Below are 22,632 nucleotides of genomic sequence, written 5' to 3' on the forward strand. Positions count from 1 at the left end.
AGATCACTTCGCTCATCTGGTCCGCTGGAAGGGTTCAGAAATGTTTGTACTGGCACACGGGTGGCAGAGGAGGTGGGGGGACGGGACTGCTGCCCCGCACACACGCTGCCCGTTCAACATGCTTGAACCACAGCCCAAATAGAAACCAAAGCAGCATCCCGGGCACCAACGAGAACTTGTCAATGGGTTTCTGCACCTCTCCCTTCCCACCACGCTTGGCTCCCAGCCTCGTGAATCGCTGGTGATGCCACTGAAGTCGATGCATAGATTTCCCCGCTTCCCCGAGCTCTGGGAGGCTGGCGCGCACCAGCCCTAACTGGGTCAGAGCCTCTCTTTGTACGCTGAGCTGCTGGGAAACCCCGCCGGAGCCCTGCAGCAGCTTCTCCCACACGCTGCTCTCCCAGGGCGATGGGGGGGCACGGGGCGAGGAGGGGGAGCGGATGAAGCGGGGCTGAGCTTCCACCACACTTGATCCCCTGCCAGCATAAGCTTCCTTACGGGGCTTACGGCCACGGCAGAATCCCAAGTAAAGCCCCGGCGGCCCCTACGGCTGCCAAGGCTAAGAGCTCTGGGATCAGAGTGGTGCCACCGAGCCCCGCATCTGTCACTTGGATCTTCACTGGGCTCAGAAAGGGGGGGAAGGGGGGTGAATAAGAGACAAGCGAGCCTATTAGTATTCATTATTTGTATTATTATAGCACCTCAGTGCCTAGCTGTGGACCAGAATCACATCCTATTAGCACTGTGCAAACCCAGAGCCAAAGTACTGCAGTCCCTGCCCCAGAGGGCTTACAATCTCCGTTTCCAAACAGGGGGTTACAAAGAGATGGCGGGGGGTAAAAGGGAGCAGTGACAAAACGTTGATCACTGTGAAGGACAGCCTTGGTTTTCTGGTAGGAACCATCGATTCTTAAATGCTTAGTTGGATTTAGACATTCTTCACACTGTCAATACTTTGTATTTCTCATGAAAAAAGCATCAAGACATCACACAGAATTTTATGCTATATTCAGTGAAAAATATTTTTCATTGCAAGAAACACATGTATGGTTCTTTTTAAAAAACATGGTTTAGTTTGCATGTTCTATGCAGATATCTGAATACATTTACAAAGTCTACACATGCAGTGTATAAAGCTAAAATTTTTTAACCAAGTTACTTTTTTGGCTCACTCCTTTATTTAGTTTGCACTCTTGCAAAATAGAGATACCTTTTAATTCAATTTTTCAAGAAAAAAATAGAAGTGATTTCATCTCAACTACTTTTCTGGACACACTTGCATTTTCCCTGTGCTCTTGAATTAGAATACAATCTAAATAGAAATTATCACCTTGGTGGAATTAAAACCGAAGCTAGATACAAGGACAGAGAACAATTGTGCATTTAGGAGATGTATGTAACTGATTTTACAGGTTTCTCTGATCAAAAAGTGCAATTACAACATTGTGTGAGGAGGGCATGTGTTTTACAAGTTTTTGCAAGTATCTTAAGTGCATATTTTTAGTAACTTGCCTGTAAGGGACCAAATCCTGCTGTTATACTCAAAGTTTCTTTAAAATCAACATCTCCTTGACATTGTGCTCTATTCCTCTGGTCTCCTACTGTGTGTCATAGTTAATACTGTGAATAGCTCAGTGGAGTTCAATATTCCTGGTTTTAACTATAATTACTCTATGGTGGTAAGTGTTCGCAGGTTTGAATATCTTACAGAGGCCTGTAGGACAGTATGATTTATCCCCATGCAGGGGGATGAAGGGAAACAAGAACCAGCTGGACAGTTTGTAAAATCATTAAACATTTTCCATGATCAGCTCTATTATTTGCCATTTGGGTAGCCCCCACCAAAATCACGTAAGTAACCTATACTCTTTACCTGAAAATAACTTCCAATATTAGCTTTCTTCTATGCATTCTCTAAATTGCTGTAAACATCCAGGATACCCATATATATATATACACACATGGGGGTGTGTGTGTATACATGCATACACATGTATAGGTGTATATATCTACACACATACACACAGACACACGTATATGTACATATACATATATACGGATATATAGCTATGATGTAGTTAGGAAACAATAACGTCATTTTTATTGCATTCTTAAGTATCATAGAACAAGGGTATTGTAGGCACACATCTTAACTACTCCTCCTTACTACAGTCCTAAAGCTCATTTACCTGAGATCTGCATCTGTAAAAATAAAGTTCCATTTTTAGCTGCATGTTACAAAAGACTAAATATCAGCCCCACAGATATGAAATTACAACTTCATTTTGAGACTAATTTACTACAAGTAAAATATGCTATCTTATAAAAAAAGATACTGCTGAAAGAGATACATATTAAAAAGGAAACACGATTCTTAGAGGTTTAAAAATCTCCCTATGCCTTCCCACATTGTAATAAATTTATAAAAAATATTTGACACAGAAAATCTCCACAGAGAGCATCCTGCTGAAATCACGTACCCTTTAAGCCACCCATCTTGCAAGAATTACATAGTTCAGGAGGGCAGATTCCATGTTGTAAGTATTTAATTTTCATCATCCCGTCTGTAGTGAATAGTTTGTATTTCCTGAGCTATGAACATAGCCATCTCTCTGGTGCCTGCAGCAATCACACGGCAGGACATAAGATCCAGAGGTCCCCCTGAGGACAAAAGGATTAATAAGAACTGTCTTATGTGATGTAAAATGGCAATGTATTCTTAAATATAAACCATGCTGTAATCACATAGGTTCAAAACCACTGAAACAACTTCACACGTAGCTCCTTTTAGGGTGGGAAGGAACAACCTAATTCAGCAACTCCTATTTGCAAATCTCTGCCAAAAAATAGTCCAGAAAATTCTAAATACAGTGCCAAAGCATGCAACAGAAGCAGCGAATGTCTAGATTTGTTCAGTATCCCACAACAAATGCAATATTCCCTTCTTTTAGCAACAGGAAGGGATAGAACAGAAATTAGTTGGATCAGCATACCCTTCTTCTTAATCCACCGTATCTTTCCACAGTATCCACATACTGGTTACCAGTAAACCATTACTCTGTGATGTGTACCATTTAAATGAATGAAATAATAATCCAGAGACTCCCAGATTATTAAGAGTCTTCCACTCCCTGTGAGTAGTTCCTAGTCATAAACGTTCAGACAGGTGCCTGAGAGTCCTCCTTTCTCAGGAGGCTGTCTCTGCCAAACTCTGTTTGGAGTTTGAGCATATCTACCAATCTCCTGGGCTAGTTCTTTACTGTAAATCTGATGCTTTAAAGGAATCACTCAAAGTCATGGAAATACAGTTTGACTCAGAAGACCTCCACTGTGATGAAACCCCAGGCTGGAAGCCCATCAGTGTGTTACAAATAACCAGCCAGAGTCTAGCGGAGAGTACAGAAACCTACAGAAATCTTGCTAGCACTGAGACAGAGCCAAGGAGAAGGACAGTACTGAGGTAACACAAGTTGCCCCTGAATAGTCTTAGACCCCAAAATAGACTTAGCCACCAAAAAGTCAACAAACCCAAGGAAATTGTACTCACCCGAAGTGTCTATCACAGTGCCACCCGCCTCTCTGATAATGACCGTCGCTGCCGCCAAGTCCCAGCAGTGCAACCCAAACTGGTAATAGGCATCTGCAGCGCCGGACGCCAAGTGGCACAGGGCCAGGGTCGAGCTCCCAATGACACGGACCCTAAACCATGCCACACGGAGGGAACACAGTCACGTAAAGCAGAAAATTACTTTGATTTCAACCTATGTGTCGAGATCGAAAAACATGCAGTGTACTTGTTTGGTTTGTTTGGTTTTTTTTAAATGACTTTTGGTCACAAATGTGAGCTACATACTGTAAAATATCTTACCCGTGTGCTTGGGCCTTGAGCAATCTCTCAATGTTACCCAGGAACAATTTCAAAGTTGCAGGGTCACGTTTTGGACCAATTTCTGTTAAAATTAAGGCCTTCGAGATATCTGCAACGGAGGTAGTTGTTTCCATTAATTCAACAGCTCCCAGGTAGATTCTGCTGATTTGTTTTTAAATTAAACACTAACAGACTTTTCACAGAAAAACAATTTTCATGTCTCTTTTTTTACCCCAAACTCTTTCACAGGATAAGTGACAACTTTGCATAAAAATTCAAGCAAGACTAGATTTCTCACATCAAATGGTCTTATCTAAACACACTTTAAAAAAAACAAAACCAGGAAGATTAAAAACAAGAATGCATTCTTACATTCCTTCTTTTTCCGTACATTGCTTTTTTTCATTGACCGGGTCAGCTTTTGGCAAATTCACTAACATTAGCAGTCGACTGAAAATAATCCAGTGACCTAGTAACTATTAATGATGCTAATCTAATCACAGATGAAAACAGGATGGTTCTTGAATAGGGAACTTTAATGTCATTTGTTAACAAATAATAAACATTTGGGAATATACAGTAAGAGGAAAGAAAAGTTTCTACCTAAATCACTAGTCACTCAGTAATAGCTCTTTTGTTCTGACATTTCCAAGGCTGAAGACACCTTATGACTAAAAGAACCCTTTTCTTATCATAAACTAAAGCAGATCTTAATTAATATATAATATATGAACGTTATATTTGTATTGTGCTCAAAGGCAATTCTGACCTACAGCAGGAGAAGATATCAGCCTTGTGTACAGTCAGAGGAGAGACTCACAGTGACTTGCAAGGTGTTGGAGTAGTCCTCACGTGAGAAGTTGACTAGTCGTAGTATGTAACAAGCATATGATCAAATGCCAAGTGTCCCTGCTTCTGCTGTGCCACCTGAACTCGGAGGCGTTAAAGATACGACAAAACTCAAAGGTTTAGCAGTTGATTACCTTCTAACTAGGCTGTGCCCAAGTGTCAGGTGTCACCTTCTACCCTGGGTTAAAGGCTAGGCATTCACTCAGAGAGGGAACGCCTACCTGGTTATTACAGCTAATTGCATGAGTTGACATTTCTTAGCAGAAGTAGCAAGGAAGTTTTCAAAGGCAAATTAGGCTGGAGTGAGACATCATTTAATTAAACAGGCTTACCGATGAATTTAGTATTGCAGAGGAACATTATGGATTCAAGCAATGTGGTAAATGGTTGGTGAGTAACAGGTATGTAATTAGATGAAGAGTTAGAGGGTATCACAAACCTTAACTGTAGGAATATAGATTTAACAACCTCTTTTAAAATTACTGCATTAAAATACAGAAACACCAATCCAGGCACGCTGGAGGATATTTGTTGCTTAGCCACCATGAAAACTCTGGATGGTGAAAGCAATCTGCCTTAGATCTTTTTGCATAACAGACCCAATTTATAATTACAGAACATTTAATGCATGCCTCATTGCTGAAATGCACCAAGCATTCACACCACACCAGTCATTGCTAGGTCATAACTAAGACAGTGGTTCTTTTGAGTTATTAAATATATTTCTAATGCATAAATGGATCTCTTCTATTTTCATCAAGGCTACAGGTAGAAATTGGATGAAGAAACTAAGGCAAGGAAGAGGGAGGTCTTTGCTTAGGAAAAGGAGCTGGCTGATCACAAGACTCAATAGGGTTTCAGGAATTGAAGGTATGAGAGAAAATTTACTGACTACTCCTCACTCTGATAGAGGCCAGAAAAATAAGGAGGCTTGGTAGAAGAGATTTAACAGTAATATGAATAGATTTATGATGAAAAGACCAAATCTGTTGACCACAGAAGATTAAGAACCAGAAAATACACTTACAGTATTAGCACACATAAGACCTGACCTGAATCTAAGCATGAAAAGAAAGTATCACTCAAGATCAAAGGGAAGATGGATCCTTCATTTAAGTGTATCCTGACTCCCATACCAGGCCTCTACAAAAGTTGGCATTGATAAAGAACAGTGTTTGCCCGGACTGTGATTTCAAATGATTAAATTTGAACAATGAATGCACAGTGTAGATCAATTGTTATACAACAGTCACATTTCCTGGAAAAAAAAAAAAAGGCATAAAGTAACACGACAGCCTGGATCTCCAACACATCATGCATTGGTGAAAGCCACTTAAGTTCCAGTGGTAGGTACAGGGAAACACACTCTCTGTTCCAGGGTTGGTTTATCTCACTGGAACCACAGTCCTTACAGCAAAAGAGCAACTGTGATTTTATACACTTAAAACATCAGTAGAAGTGAGACTAAAGAAGATCCATCTTCACTGTTGAAATTGCCCACCACCAAATGATGTCTCTCAAAACAAAGGAAAATTTCAAAGCATTTGGAAGGACAGAAGGTCCACTTCCCTTGCTATATTCTAGACACCCGTATAGACTGGATGTCTAGAGAAAGGAGGACAAAAGCATCATGTGCCAAAATTGTTCTTTGCTCAACTGGAAAGCAGAATTCTCTGACTGCAAAACTGAGTGAGGACATTTCAACAGTAGCTCAGCTGGCCCAACTGGGATGACCCCTAGTTTTTGCTAACAGTGTCTGCCAGCACAGGCTTCTGTGGAATATGAGATCCTCAAACACTGACAAAAATTTGATGTATAATCAAGGATTAAAATCTTAGGGGTCATTGACTTTACAAATTGCTCCATCTCTCCAATCAGGGAGACCCCAGCTCACTATTAATTTAGGTGAATAGCCAAACTTCCCTAATTTCAGGGAAGTTTTGATGCAGAGTCTGCTTAGGGCACCACAACAAATCTGTATGTAAAAAAGTTTGAATTTACTGTGTTTCAAGTCCACTAAATTTCTTTTTGGGGTGAAAATTTGACCATCTCCTGTGTACAATGATGTACATTTTTGGCACATGTCTGCTTCTGTCTACTACTGAATGTTATGTTCTCCTCTGCGTTTTGATTGATTGACAGAAAACGTCCCTATACACACCTGATTATTGTTGTCCATTATCATTAAGTAAACAGACAGACCTATGATTTGGTTTACCGATATAAGAATTCCATTAAAGTGTTGACTAAGTGTTGTTACCTATTTGTATGGTGAAACGTACCTCACAGAAGCAAGCTGTTAAAGAACCCCTATAAAGTAACACGACAGCCTGGATCTCCAACACATCATGCATTGGTGAAAGCCACTTAAGTTCCAGTGGTAGGTACAGGGAAACACACTCTCTGTTCCAGGGTTGGTTTATCTCACTGGAACCACAGTCCTTACAGCAAAAGAGCAACTGTGATTTTATACACTTAAAACATCAGTAGAAGTGAGACTAAAGAAGATCCATCTTCACTGTTGAAATTGCCCACCACCAAATGATGTCTCTCAAAACAAAGGAAAATTTCAAAGCATTTGGAAGGACAGAAGGTCCACTTCCCTTGCTATATTCTAGACACCCGTATAGACTGGATGTCTAGAGAAAGGAGGACAAAAGCATCATGTGCCAAAATTGTTCTTTGCTCAACTGGAAAGCAGAATTCTCTGACTGCAAAACTGAGTGAGGACATTTCAACAGTAGCTCAGCTGGCCCAACTGGGATGACCCCTAGTTTTTGCTAACAGTGTCTGCCAGCACAGGCTTCTGTGGAATATGAGATCCTCAAACACTGACAAAAATTTGATGTATAATCAAGGATTAAAATCTTAGGGGTCATTGACTTTACAAATTGCTCCATCTCTCCAATCAGGGAGACCCCAGCTCACTATTAATTTAGGTGAATAGCCAAACTTCCCTAATTTCAGGGAAGTTTTGATGCAGAGTCTGCTTAGGGCACCACAACAAATCTGTATGTAAAAAAGTTTGAATTTACTGTGTTTCAAGTCCACTAAATTTCTTTTTGGGGTGAAAATTTGACCATCTCCTGTGTACAATGATGTACATTTTTGGCACATGTCTGCTTCTGTCTACTACTGAATGTTATGTTCTCCTCTGCGTTTTGATTGATTGACAGAAAACGTCCCTATACACACCTGATTATTGTTGTCCATTATCATTAAGTAAACAGACAGACCTATGATTTGGTTTACCGATATAAGAATTCCATTAAAGTGTTGACTAAGTGTTGTTACCTATTTGTATGGTGAAACGTACCTCACAGAAGCAAGCTGTTAAAGAACCCCTAATGAAGCATGCATCCTTCCGTTTACTTTACTGTTAGCATGTGTGCCTACAGACATAATACACTTTGTGACATACAAGTCTATTGGACATTAAGTGAATAACGGCCGCCATAGTACTCTGAATTTGATTCACCATTCCCATTGCATCTTGCTCATAAAAAGTTATGCCAGTGTACAGCTGGAATGAAACTGGTGAATCTACTCACTCTTTCTTATTTTAAACAATGGTTATGAAGGAAAATAATTTAGGATTATTTAAACAGCTCATATTCAGATGTACATTTTATAAAGAAAATGAGGAAAGATGTGATTTTTTTAGAAAAAAACAAACACATAACAACAGAATTATCATGCAGGTGAAATACTTTCCATCAGGATAATGATGTTCATTATCCTAATGATGATTTGCAACAACTCTGAAACAAAATTAACATATTCCTTTTAGAGTTCTAACAAAATCTAGACCAACCTGTCTCTTTTGATACCTGAAGCCTTTTGTCATTACAAAATGCCCCTTGACCTCTTCTACCAGTGTATAATCGTTCTTCAGTGCAGTGGTAAATTACACCAAATTCAAGCTTTAAGATTTTGAAAAGGAAAGAAATGAATGCAACTCAAATTACTCATCATAAATATAAACAACTACTAATGGCAGAAAGATCAGCAGTATTTTAATTGGTACACGTAATCAAAGATTATATTGATGTTAATAAACTGGAATAATTTTAATGTTACTGTGATATTGAGATATAGGTCATATAAAATTCAGTTCATAGAGAGAAGTTAACACAATCTGTTCGTGATCTTCTATACTCGCAGCTTGTTTGTGTTCACATTAAAATGGGTTATATATGAAGTTGATTGCAATTTCAATTGTATGTTTTTGTTGAAAGTATGCAAGTCCTCTAAGGCCAGATTCTGAACGCTTTACTTTCACCGGTGAGCAGTTGCACCTCGAAGTAGAAGTACCCACTGACTTTGTCTGGATCCTGAAGATTTGCAGCCCCACATACGCAGTGGTCAGGCACCCAAACTCAGAAGTCATGGCACACTGCCTATTAACAGTGGGTGCTTGTATATGTGCTTCACCTTTCATGATGCATTTAATTTGCCCGCCTTTTCAATCCAAGTAGTACACTCCAGTCACTTGTTCAAATGTTTTTCTGCAAAATCCTTTTGTTTTACACATAAAAGTGAGAATCTCATGAAGTCACATGACTCCAAGAGAAGGAGTTTGAAAAGAAATACCAAATATTGTGACCCTCAATGAAAGCTTGAGAATGAGCGACACTGGAAATTTTGTGGGAGTATCTGTTCACCATTGAGAAGAGGGTCAGAATTTGACCCTTGGTATAAACTCAAAGTATTTAATATTTCCATTACTTTAATAGGTTTCACCAAAAGATTTTGAAGCACTTTGCAAACTTTGATGATCAGCTCCTAAAATCACCCCTAGATAAGTATTATAAGCAGTATTTTACTTAGGGATGGACAGATACACAAAAATTAAGTGACTTACACAGGGTCACACAAGAAGCTGTTAACAAGGTCAATAAAACATCTCAGATGTTCTAGAGTCCAAATCTTTTCCCACTGCCCTCCTCCATTCAATGTGAATAATTATCGGTGTTCATCAGAGATAATTCAAAGGGAATAGACTGTCCTCTCTCCATAAGGTCCCATCTAAACCAAGGTTTTCTTTGAGGAACACGCTATTAATAGACTCTTTCCCTGAAGACATCTGCAGGAATTTCTTCAGTACTGTTCAAGGCTTACATTCAGGCCAGTTCCCCTGTGTGTACTTTGGCTCCTTGCAGCTTACTACTTTTTTCTGCTTTTCCCATTTGTTTACTGAGGGAGATTTAACATCATTCTTTATTTTTGTTTCAGCTTTGTTTAGTTTACATAACCCAAAATATGCAGCATCAAAATCACAATGGTGTTCTGGAAAACATAAATATTAGAGAAAGCTGTCTGGTAATAATATGTAGTATTCAAAAGGACCTTTGGAATGAATAAACTTCAGAAAAGCATGGAAGTGTTTCTCTGCAGTTGCCATGTTTGAAAAGTCTAACTAGAGAAGTACACAACTTTATTCTCTTTAAATCAGCAAGAGCCACTGGCACATCTGATATTGCACAGAATCTTTGCTGGCTTCACTTACAGCTATACATATATTTGAGATTGTGGAATTAGGCTGAAAGAGGCACATTCCTTGGCAATTTGAATAGCTGTTTCTTCTGTATATATCAAACTGTAAACTGGCAACATCTGGAGAAAAGGCACTAGCATGAACAAATATAGCTAGGAAACTCAAAATGGCATATATGAAGGCTAGGTACTTCCTCCCCCCCCGCCCTGTAATCAAGCTCATGTGGGAAATACACTTATTTTACTATGTTAAGGAAACCACAAAGGCAGATTAAATGAACTAGGCCCATAATTTTGCACTCTTCATAGAAATCAGTTCTGAATTGCTTCATAGCAACAGTTACTTTTCACAGATACTGCTAGCAGGAAAGAAGCAATAATAATAACATAAGAACACTGGGAGATACATTTAAATTATGAATAGGCACCACTATATTTAACTTATTATGGTTTTGTCTTACAAAACGTTGCTCACATCAGTAGTCCTTTTTTTTCCCGGCAAAAATCCTATTATATTTATAATAATTTGTATGAATTGTCTTGTAATTGCAAGTTTGCATAAGTAAGTTTTGCAGGACTACAATTTTAGACTAGTACAGTATGATCAAATGCATTTAAAAAGCATGGAAAAAAATCTGAGTAGTGGCTGATTTTTTTTTTTTAATTTATTTAAAGTTCCCACATGGTTTTGAGGCTTCTAACCAGCTCTCAGGTACCCATCTTAAAGAACATACTTCATACCTCTTTGTTAACAGCAAATCCAATGCTTACTGCCACTGTTGGAAATCTGTGAAAAATAAGAAATGAAGTACTATTGATGAAAAATCTCTCAGTTTACTCCTTATGCAACCCCCTTAGGCAACAAAACCCCACATGGAGCTCTGTGATTTTACTTGTGTCAAAATGCTCTTGACATTGTACTGTTTCTTCTTTGTCGGTCTCTTTGTCTGTTCCTTTAAACTTTGTCAGTTCCTTTAAAAATGTAGTTTAATGTTGGAGAAGGCGAGAAATAAACACATGAAGACATCAGGATTTTTATAGTCAATGTGTTGTATATTTTAGTGATCTTGTTGCTTTAGTGTAATTGCATTATCCAGTATAAAATCATTAATGTTGTTATAACAAGTCATCACATTTTGTTCAAGTTCAAGCATCTGAGACAGCAATTAAGTAGCATGGAGATACCTTGCTGCTGACATCAACATAAGGTGAAACCAGTTTTTCCACCCTCTCTTTTGTCAAAGTGATGATCATGTATTTAATTTGGTCCTTTTGATTAGAGCATAATTATTGCATTTTAAGCAATGAAATAAATTAATTTCTTTAAAACGTGTTTTAAAAAGGTCTGTAAAGGTCAAGAAAATATTGCTAGAAAGAGAAAATTTCACTTAATTGCATGAAACACCAGCACGTGGCACTCCCCCAGCTCCCCTTGGATTCTTTGTAATTGCACGAAAAGTCAAGGAAATGTTTTTGCTTTTGTTGTTGTTGATGATAACCGCAGTTATGTTAAGTCACTAACTATAAGGCAGAACGTATTTCAGGTTTTTAAGTAGAAGTATTATGAATAGTTTAGTTTACAACTCCTAGCACTCAAATGATGAATTAAACTTCTGCGTTTTTGCAGTAACGTTCTCTAGATTTCTTTTTCAGAGAGGTATGACAGACATTTAAAACCAATATCTATTTACAACTTAGTTTTCAGTTCTACTCTACATATACACCATGGTTGCACTTCCCAGGAAAAATGAAGCATTTGTACTTGAAAGGGAGAAAACACCACTACTAGAAGGAATGTGTAACAACCACATAAGGCGTTAGGCCAAGTGCCATCACAGCACAGCCTTGTTCCTCCAGTTCAGCTCAAGTTTCTGCACGTTATATATAAACGAGCTGTGAGTCAAGAGCTTTGGGTCATTAAGCAATCAGCAGAAAGTTTAGCTTACCTTTAGATAACAGTTTAGAGCTCTCTCCAGCACAAACACACACTCCCTCAGATACACTAAGGCAAGGTACAAAAAGATAAAGGGATGACTCCTACTTATGAGTCAAAGGAACCAATCTATCACAGTAAAACACCTTTAAGCAGAAGGGAGGAATTGTGAGAAGCTACATTTTGCTCTTTTATGTATTTCCCAGTTCACTACCCCCTTACCTGTGCACAAAGTTGCACGTTCCATCAACAGGGTCAATAATCCAGGTCGGACTGTCAGTGAGGACACATTTTGAACCAGCAGCAGTGGATTCTTCTGCAATAAACCTGCATTTGGTATGGAATAAAAGAAGTGTCCCAGAAAATTGGCTTAGATTGACTCGGAAAGTCAAACTCCATCTCTCTGCTTTTGAAGAGATAATTTATATATACACACAAAATTTTTGTATAAATCTATATGTATGCATAAACACATATTGCTTTTTTCATTTGGAATGGGAAACTTTTATAGAAACTTTGAAGGAGAGTTCTCAAATTTGTAACATAATATTTTACATGGTAAAAACAAATCTCATTTATGTTCACTTTCCCAATACCATTAAGAAAGTCACAAAAATGAATGCAGAAATGGATCTGAACTGGCATCCCTGGAACTCTAGAAGAAAGGTTTTTTTATGCAGAATGTAATTTTATGGATTAGGCCTGTCTCTTGCAGTAAGTAATATAAACTGCAAACTGTAGTTACTTCTCTTTTGCAGTGAAAATCAGTCAGCAGGAAATAATGCACTCTTAGAAAATCCACAATCTCACTCCTACTTGAATTTTTTACAGTAGTCTGACTCAGGAAATTAAAAGGTTTATAAAGCTGAACTTTCTTTTTCCCATGACCCAGAGAAAATCAACAAATTAATTTTTTGTTTGTTGTTTGGATGCACAAGGCACACATTGAAATCTGAGCTCGTCTTCTCTTCTGTTGTTCTGTCCCAATTTCTTCTAGTAGATATGCTTCTCCCCCCCCCTTTTTTTTCCCTTCCTCTTTTTTTCCCTGGGAAATGAACATCCAGTTCTGGCACATTTCCTGCTGACCTTAATTATCTCTGTTCTTCTATAAACTGCTCAGGGTCTGGTACTATAAGTGTTGTGCAGGTGCTACTCTCAGAGATTTGAATAAAGTTCTATATGTACAGAAGGTGTAGAATCAGACTGAATCTTGCTTTTGGTTTCACAGTCATACAACTGGTAGCGGTATTCAAAGTTCCTGAAAAGGCTTGAAGACAAAAAAGCTTCTCTCAAAGACACAAAGAGAAAAAAACTGGATAAAATAAAGAGAAAACATCTTTTGCAGAAACTGTTGCTTCCCTAGGACTACAGCAGCAACTATCTTCTTTTGTGCCCTCAACAAGTGCCGCATGAGGCCACATAATTCTTGCAACCATGAGCTTAAAATGTTCTGCAGGAGGAGACTTCTTGAATTTTCCAAATGCTACTTTGCCTTTCCCTCGGTAGAAAGGGACTATTTTATGGGCCCCAGTTGGTATGAGGAGGGAAGTAGGAAGTGTTTGTTACTATTTTCATCTCCATTAATGATAACAGCTGAAGGACAAAGTGTTACGACTGCAACCGAGAAACAAGAAAGACTTGAACAACTGTTTAGACGTCTCAGTCAAACATAATGCTTTGCAGACTCCTTCATGTAAATATTTCATTATTTTTCTTGTTGGTGCTGTATCATTTAACTTTTGCTTTTACAAATCTTGTAATTAGCACCTAAACCAAACCATATGCTTTAGCTGCGCTGCTGTCTGCAGAGGAAGCCCATTGTCTCATAGATGAAGCACCTTCCATCCCATCTCAAATTGTCCGTTTTCCCCATAAATTATGTCTCTTCTTCAACCCTCTGCCAGCTCCCCCAGCCAATGCCTAAAGTGGCACTGTTGTCTTGCCAGCCAAAGAAAGGTGAAATGGGAACCCCTTTAAAGACAAGAGTGTTTCTGTGTAAGGTGTCTTGCCTTCAAGTACCGTAACTCTTTCCCTCGCCTTTTCCTTACGGCAGGGTGCCACGCTGCAGTCCTCACATATAGAAATGCTAACGTGAAGTCAGGGCACAGCAATGCCATTGAGAAAGACTTGATTTCCAAAAACAACTTTTCCAAAACGGATGTAGGACAAATTAGGTACACATTTTATGAAATTTGGGCTAACGGGTTAAAATCAGCCCCTTTCTGTTATACAGTACTGGGTACTGTGAGGGGCCCTCAACACAGCCATCAGCTGTGCTGCTCTATGGCTCTCTGTCCTGTAAAAACATGCAAACTCAGCAAAACATTAAGCCTGAAGTACTGGAGACCAAATTGTAGGAACAGCTTGAGAAGTGTGAGGGGTCACCATGTTGCTACAGTGGTTAATTTAATATGCCAGCCTGCCAGCTCCGTTGACCTCTCTTCAGATCTGGATTAAAGTTTTCTCCCACTGAAAATGAGTCCGGTAATTTTAGCGGAGCCTTAGTGGACATCTGTTCATACCACGGTGCCACTCTGAAATTCATTGCTGGAACAGCAGGGAAAATGTAGCGTAACATAAACCGCAGCAGGAGTGATACCCAGTCGAGGGCAGGAGGTTCAAACTCACCTATGCCCTGATGGGGGTCTGAGAAAACTGGGAAGCCAGAGTTGGAGATCACCCTCCAGAGTAGCTGTGTCCTGGTTTTAATGTCTACAGGATTCAGGCCACACTTAACACCAAAGATGAGAACTTGTGTAACAATAACACAGGCAAATAGTACGATAGCCTTTTTCAACCAGTAGCCCCTGATATGCCGGCTGTGCCTATCCACACTCCAGAGATCTACCAGAAAAAGTATCCTTTGGAAAAGACTGACTTGGAGCATGTCAGAATGCTGAAGAGACACAGCAAAGATGAAAAAAAAAAACCTTCATTGATGCTTTCAACAGCCAGATTAAGGAAAAGTCTGAAGACAATTTGAATGATCTTTTAACCTTTTCATAGCACTCTAATTTAAACCTTGATTGTTACTGTGAGCTCCCTATTGCAAGTTCTTTCATCCAGTCTAGCTAAATCTAGCTTTAATTGCTAGTGTGGACTTCTTGTTGCAATTGTTTCAATGTAGTCTAGTTAAATCTAGTTTTAACCTATTGTTTCATATAAATGCATTCACTGCCTGAACAAGCTCCAGCCAAAACTAACAAGCAATATCAGCAAAAATAATTGTCTTGAAGAAATGGCAATTCCTTCATTTGCTGATAACGTCAGAAGTTAACTGTACAGACTAATAAAGTCAGGGATTTTTCAGTTCCTAGGTCTATGTTGACCTTACAGCTTTTGTTCCTATTCTGAGTAACTCCAGTGCTTCTGATTATTTTCATTTTATGCGAAATGTGTGTTTTATATTCTCTGCCAGACTGTTCAAGGGAAAAAAACCACAACATAAGAGTGGAGATGAGAAAAGAGAACAGCCAGCAATAGTGGAAGGAATATTACACAAATAATAGGCTTGTAAAGCCTGGCACTGTCTTGAGAATTGTGGCCAAGAACCACACATTGTGCTGTACAGTACGGCTTCAATATGTGATCACATACAACACGTACTTAGAAAGCCATATTTAGTATATAATGTTCTTTCTACTCTGTCTTATGGTGTTTGTTTTTTTTTCCAGCAGCACCGCCGACAATCAGATTAGTAGTGGAGCCCTCCAGATTTTCATCTTTGTTGATTTCTGCACAGTGCTAGAGTGCAAGGCTCATCTCCATCAGAGACACAGGCAGTTGGAAGGAAGTCATGCAGTATTTAAGGGATACACAGGCTCTGCAGGAAGATGAATTTTCTCCTTGTGGACTGAAGTCAAACGTGGAAACTGATTGCAGAGTCTCTGCATCGAGCCAAACATGGCCAACTAATACAAAGCCTCTCCCTAATCTGTGGATGTGCTAGGAGTTGTTGCTTTCAGATTGACCATAATAATTCAAGAGGAGTCAACAATATGACCTATTTTTAAAACCTTGGGTTGACACCTCATATAGCAATTTGAATCCTGTTTATGTATATGCATTAAATGACAATGATGATAAACAACCCTGATTCTCACTGATTTTAGGATTATGTGATTACATATGATACTTGTTCTGATTTGGCCAACACTTATGTGAGATGGCAAAAGAAAGCACAGGAAACGTCTGCAGGATGGGACCTCTGCTATCATTAACTTCAGCTATATTTTAATAGGTACCATCAGCATAATTCTCATCCAATAGAGAACACATCAGTATTCTGAAAATTACAGAGATCCATATGAAATCCTCATACATGAGGATCCTACAGGGGAAACATTACTATTAAATATATATATTAAGAAACATAACTGTTAGCAAATACAAAGTACTAAGTATAGGCTAATGGTACTTTCTAAAAAAAACCACAGGAGTCCTATGAAAGTGTCCAACAGCAAAAGGCTAATACGTATACGAGATATATAGATTTTTAAAATTCCCTTTAAATGCTAGTCAGATACACAGCTCTTAAAGGAAACAAGGTCATTGATAGTTTCTTTCTATAGGCACTCACCTGTGGGAGGGAAACTTCTCTTTCAGAACAGAAATAATTAAATTTTCCACAAAATGGTCAGTTTCTGTCACAAGATCTGCTGCAGATGTCTTTGTGGACACTTGTTTTTCCTCTGTTAGAGCTTTCCTAATAATCTGAAACAGAAGTTCACAAATCAGATTTGTTGGCTGTTCATCCAGTGCACACTAAAATAATATATTTACCGAAAAATTATAGCTAATCCTGAAAGCCAACTGCAGGCCTAATTCTACCAGAGCCTGTTCTAATTCTTCTGACTAAAAATCCTTCCGAGATAATGAGCAGTCTTTGGGAACACAGCATTTTGAATTGCTCTGCAAGAACCTCTCTTGACAGTTCAGAAAAGGATTGATGAATGGGATGCAACTAATGGAATAAAAGGATGATGGCAGTCATCATGATTTAGGAAATTACAAAAAAAATACACGTAGGAAAAGAAACAGCCTTGAGGCTCAGAAATTGTTCACAGAAGCCCCTTTTTCTTTTTTTTTTTTCTTTTTTTTTTTAATTACAGAGCAAATACCCCACTGCTCTCTTACTTCAAAAAACATGCTATAAAGCAAATCACATTGGTTTATTTTTTTGCCAACAAAGACAAACAGAATTTATTTTTTGAAGTTTTTGGAACTTCAAGTGCTGATCACTCACTAGTTCCCAGAGAATTGCTATATATCTAACAAAACAAAAAATCAGACTTTTCCCCAGACACAGAACCAGTGATGTAACCCTGGATTCTCTTCTGGAAAAGTCTTTATCTCCTTTTCAAGGGTTTTACTGTTATTAGCTCAGGACTAAATCACATCAAGAGCAAATGCACGAATGGGAAAGCAGTTAATAAAATCTTTTTCACAATTTTCCCATGTTCTTTCTGTTTTTTTCCACTCCTTCATTAAAAAGAAAAACAAGGGGGAGGGGAGAATGCAAAAGAAGGTGACATTTTTTAGCCAGTAAAAATTATAAACAATTTGAAATCAGGAAAACCAAACCAAAGCAAAAATCAAGCCCCACTTGTTTGTATAGAATTATATTAACAAAATCCAGCACCACCATTCTAAGCCCCTTCTAAAATGTTAAATCTTTTTCTTCCCTCAATGCCCCGCATGGTTTTCTTGATGGTTTTGCCATAGAAGCATACAAGCACAGCTCTAGGAAGGCCCCTGGGCTCCTCTTTGGTCCAAAGCAAAATCCTACACACTTCAACCCTCTCAGTGGTGTATTCTGAAAAAACTGCTATGCTGATACCTTTTATTTTAATTGCTCTTCTTTACTTTTATATTGCCTATACACAAGTAAATGCCCTGCTTAGAACTGGACTCTGAACTTTGCATAGCCAAACACATGAGGAATGCACTCCTTTCCATAGAGAAGATTTGACTTCCTTTTTAGCGGTGCCATGTTCTTGACTCCTATTCAGTTTTAATATGTAATGAATTGAGGAGCTTTTTGCAGCCATTTAAACCAGTACATGCCACCGCTCAGCGGGGTAGTGAGATCACACCTGAACCTTGCTGCAATAAGAAGAGCAGTGGTGAAAGCTCTCTCCTGAGGATGTGCCCTGCGGTTGGTTGCTTTTCATCATTTGCTCCAGCAGTTGAGCTCTCCTTTCTGAATACAATCCTTTGCACCTCTCAGCACTGAATTTAATATTTTCCATTTCTGATCCTTTCTCCGGTTGTTCACAACCATTTTGAACTTTAACCCTGCCTGTTTCTCTGGTGATCTGCACATGCCAGCCCGAGGTCACTTTGGAGATGCAAAGGGTGTGAGACTGATAAGATATGGTGGCTGATGGCCTTCTCACCCATTTCCTCCTTTGCAGGCCCACGCTGAGAGGCCGTGACACACTACCCAGCCCTACAATGGGCTGCATCTCCCCACCTCTTGTGCAACTGATGTGCTGAGGGGAGAGCAGGAGGGAAGTCATGATGCTGTGCTGAGGTCACCCGTCACAAATGGGCCCCACATCTGTAGTAGCTCACCCGTGGTACCAGGTGGTGTCGTGGGATGGATGAGCCCCTGCTAAGTTTCTGGCTTTTACAAGGGTTCTGACAAAAGGGACTCATGTTCATTTGCACCGGCCTGTACAGGTCCGTGATCCAAGCCAGAGTCCAACATGCAAAGATCACATTCCCTGCACCATTGATGAAGCAGCTTTTATTCTTCAGAAATTTATCAAATAGCTCAGAGTGGTCCAGGATTCAACTTATGTTGAATAATCCCTAAAAATCATCTGGCTACGAGAGTATTAGAGCCTGGTGCTCAGAGTACTTTGAAAGCACCACTCAACTCCTCTCCTTGCAAAAGCCTTACAATGAAGTTTGCAGATACCTACTGCAATTGCCTGGTCTTCCCAGATAAGTGTGGGGCTCCACAGAAGTCCCTTCTCTAGGTAACAGGGAGCAGATAAGCGGAAGACCAAAGAACTAACTACAGGTTGATAAAATGAAAACAGCTGATTGCTCTTTATCACTATTGTACAATGAAACTGGCAACCAAGGTGCTGTATTTTGGCCGCAAATGTATTTTACTAGGCTTTACCACTGTACTATAGGTTGTCCCCAGTTTATGAAGAATTTAGAGCAATTTCTAAGCATCTGATCTTTGAGAGCATGGTTATTTAGAGCAGAGTCACTTAACACTTTTAGCCCATGCTGCTCTTCCTCCTCCTCTAATAAAGAATTGGCTAGATCTTATCCCATACTCTGCTTAGGAGCATTTGGGAGTATATGCAAAGCAAGGGGCATTTACACAGTACACACATGGAGACCACATCACAGAGCAAGACCCAGACTTCATTTGCCATGGAGCAGGAGAAAGAGAGCTTCAAGGGCTCAGTGCAGTCATGGTCCTGGACTCTTCCTTTCCTAACACCTTTTGACAGACACTAAATCATACAAAGGAGAGGTCAGAGGGTCAAGAATCTTCTCCCCCAGTACCTTCCAGAAGAGCTACCCACAGTGACGTGCTTGAGTTAGATATTTCATCTCACCACATGCTTCTGGGATTTACTTGCTTGCAATATTGTCCTGCAATATTTGCTCACTGGTAAAATCAAACACCTAGATAAAAAGCATAACTATCTGCAAAACAAATAATTTAGGAAATATCAGTCTGGTTTGCTAAAAAAAAATCTGTTCATGTTCCATAGAAAATAGCCTAACAATATCCCCTGGAAGAAAACATAGGGGAAAAAAAGATCTTGGCTTTTTAGAACATCAGTGGAAAGTTTACTTTTTCTTAGTGGGATTCTGCTATGTTTCTTGTGCCTCATAAAACTATTTTCTGGGAAAAAAAAAAAAAAAAAAGAGAGGGAAAAAAAAAAAAGTAGCTTGTGTGGAATTCAGCATGCTAGTTTCTAGTCTCAGTTTCTTATCCTTCTTTTCACCTGGATATACCCCTACTAATTTTGGTGAAGTTGCTCCAATTGTAATTGCAGAGAACTGTGCAAATACTACTCAGTGCTCTCAATAGCAGCAAAGATGCAGAGACTAGTTGTGCCTGCTTTTCTTCAACAAAATGATATTAAGCCAGCGGCCATACTCTCATGAACATTGCAAGCAGAGTTTACTCAAAGAAAAAGCAGAAGAGAGGTCTGAAAAAGTGCAGTTATATGTGGCTTTATAGAGAAAATTAGGCATAATTTTGATGCAGGTCAATTACAAAGATTACAAAACCATGGGCCATTCTCATTATGAAACTGTCATATACATGAAACAATGGCTTGTGATATTTCACAAAAATAATGGAACTAAGGACAGGACCATCAAGAGAGGCAATGATCTTAACCTGAGCATAGAAGTTACTCCAGCAACGTCACTTTTGACACATATTCAAGAAATTATTTCTTTATTGTCCTTTTAAGTTTAGAAGAAACTACTCCAGAGCATAGATGCCTGTCTGTTGCAAAGAAGATATATTTTACTTTTACTTATGAAACATGATGCAATTTAAACCAAACAGTCATGTAAGCCAAAAGGGGAGACCAGGAAACTGTATTACTGGTTAACTTCTCCTAGAAATCCAAAATCTTAACTTGCATGCCTTTCTTCAGGCTGACCTCTGCAGCAAGACTTGTAGGCACTTTCCAATGATTCCAAGCCTTTCTAACCTGCCATGGACCTGGGAAATGGAGGGCCTTAAAAAAACCGGAGTGGAAAAATTTCACGCAGGGATTGAGACAGCACCCAGATCTGGGGAAACAGAGAGTACACTCAGATTTCTGCAGATGGAGGTGAAGGGGGAGAGGTATGGGGAGAGAGGCAGAAGAAAAAGATGAACTTGACCAGTAGAATTGACTATTTTTGGTGACCAAAATAAAATTCAGTTTTATCCGTCAATTTTCAACAAAAAGCCAGACCAATCAAACCTATTTTACACTGCATTTGGTGTCTTTAGCTTCTTTTGGGAATATCTGGAAGTGGACTGACATTTAAATAAAAGATATAGCCCTATCTGCACATTCTTTTCCACAAGGATCTCAGGTTATTTTCATAACTAAAAACATTCCTTAACATTACAAAGCTAATAAAAACCCTATCCAGTTCCACAGTCCTACTTAAACAACATCCTTGACTGGTTTAAATTTGGACTGCCAAGGAATCGGCCATTTCCTGCCAGTTGCAAGGCAGCGATGGCAAACTGGGAACTAAAAAGATGCAAGGATTAATCTTCCAGAATGTTTATGTCTTGCAGGAAAAGGCGCTCGGCTGTAATCTTCTGGGCAATTAAAATGGCTGGAGATGGTTACGGCTGTTTTCACAAATAGATATTTTCAGAAATAAGGTGTGGAAGTTTGAGCAAGTCATGAGAGTTTCTCTTGTGAAATGGCTGGCAGAATGAGTATGCTGGAGAAACTCCCGTTTGGAGAGTCTGTGAGAGCGTGACCTGTCATCCCGATTTGGATTATCCATTTATTCCTTGTATTACTAAAACAAGTCTCCTCTCCTTTGGCATTCTGTTCATCTTTGCCTGTCTTCCACCATGGAGAAAATATGTTTAGTAACACGTATTATGGAAAAGTTACAGGTCCTGGACTCAAGATAGAAAAGGGGGCTCCTTAAATGACAGTGTTCAGGTCCAAAGTGTGTTTCAAAATATAGCAGAATGGAAGCAGAAAAGAAATATGTATTGCTGAGGTTTGTGTTTTACCCATTTTCTCATCTGAACAATCTGCTGATCCCACTTCTTGGCTCTGCTAGAGCCAGTGGAAGTTTTGCTGTTGCACACAGTGGGGCCAGGATGTCTCCTGAGATGACTAACGTTCTGCTGTGTTGAAATACAGGTCTTAAATAAGCTACTGTAGATCTTCACGGAGCCACTGCTGATTTACCCCTACCAAGTGAATTTCAGTCACTCTGAAGGCACTGGTATATATAATAAAAAAACACCTCTCTGATACGACTATTTTCCTCTGCACAAGCTGCTCAAAACCAAATGCTGGTACTGTAATGTGTAAATACACAATATTCTGGATGTCACCACGGCATAAACCCTCAGTTGTACACAAATCCAAGCTTAGCATCACAGCACACTCCAAAACATTACGAAAGCAGAATAAACGCTGGGTGCTTATTTGAAAAAAAGTTACCAAAGCATCTTCACGCTGATAAATCTTTCTGCCGATTTTTTTAATTAAATAAAAATATTCCCAGTCACCAAATAAACCTGTTTTTACTCGAAGCGCCTCCTCTCCCTTAGGCTGGAGGAATCCCCCGAGGGATGCAGCCCCCGGGGGGAAGCGGACCCCCGGGACGGGGGTAGAGGGAAGCGGCCGAGGGCTCCGCCGGCGGCTGGGCTGAGCCGGTGCCGAGCCCTGCCGCCTTCCTCCCCCCCAGCCCTGCCGCCTTCCTCCCCCTCAGCCCTGCCACACGGCCTTTCCTCAACCCCCCC

General features: G+C 39.5%; 1 protein-coding gene across 1 annotated transcript in view; it reads right to left on the bottom strand.

Moving 5' to 3' along the window:
* Positions 1–675: 675 nt before the first annotated feature.
* Positions 676–22,632, bottom strand: part of IMPA2 (inositol(myo)-1(or 4)-monophosphatase 2) — a 31,838-nt gene continuing 9,881 nt past the window's right edge. Inside the window, exons 4-10 of the mRNA XM_014938449.1 lie at positions 16,726–16,859; positions 12,369–12,473; positions 10,955–11,000; positions 8,532–8,640; positions 3,869–3,977; positions 3,548–3,699; positions 676–2,661 (exon numbers count right to left, since the gene is read on the bottom strand). Coding sequence (XP_014793935.1) covers positions 2,546–2,661; positions 3,548–3,699; positions 3,869–3,977; positions 8,532–8,640; positions 10,955–11,000; positions 12,369–12,473; positions 16,726–16,859 — 771 coding nt within the window. The 3' untranslated portion in view covers positions 676–2,545. The remainder of the gene's footprint in view (positions 2,662–3,547; positions 3,700–3,868; positions 3,978–8,531; positions 8,641–10,954; positions 11,001–12,368; positions 12,474–16,725; positions 16,860–22,632) is intronic.

Source organism: Calidris pugnax, unplaced genomic scaffold, assembly GCF_001431845.1.
Source record: "Calidris pugnax isolate Ruff unplaced genomic scaffold, ASM143184v1 scaffold13, whole genome shotgun sequence".
Classification (NCBI taxonomy): Eukaryota; Metazoa; Chordata; class Aves; order Charadriiformes; family Scolopacidae; genus Calidris; species Calidris pugnax.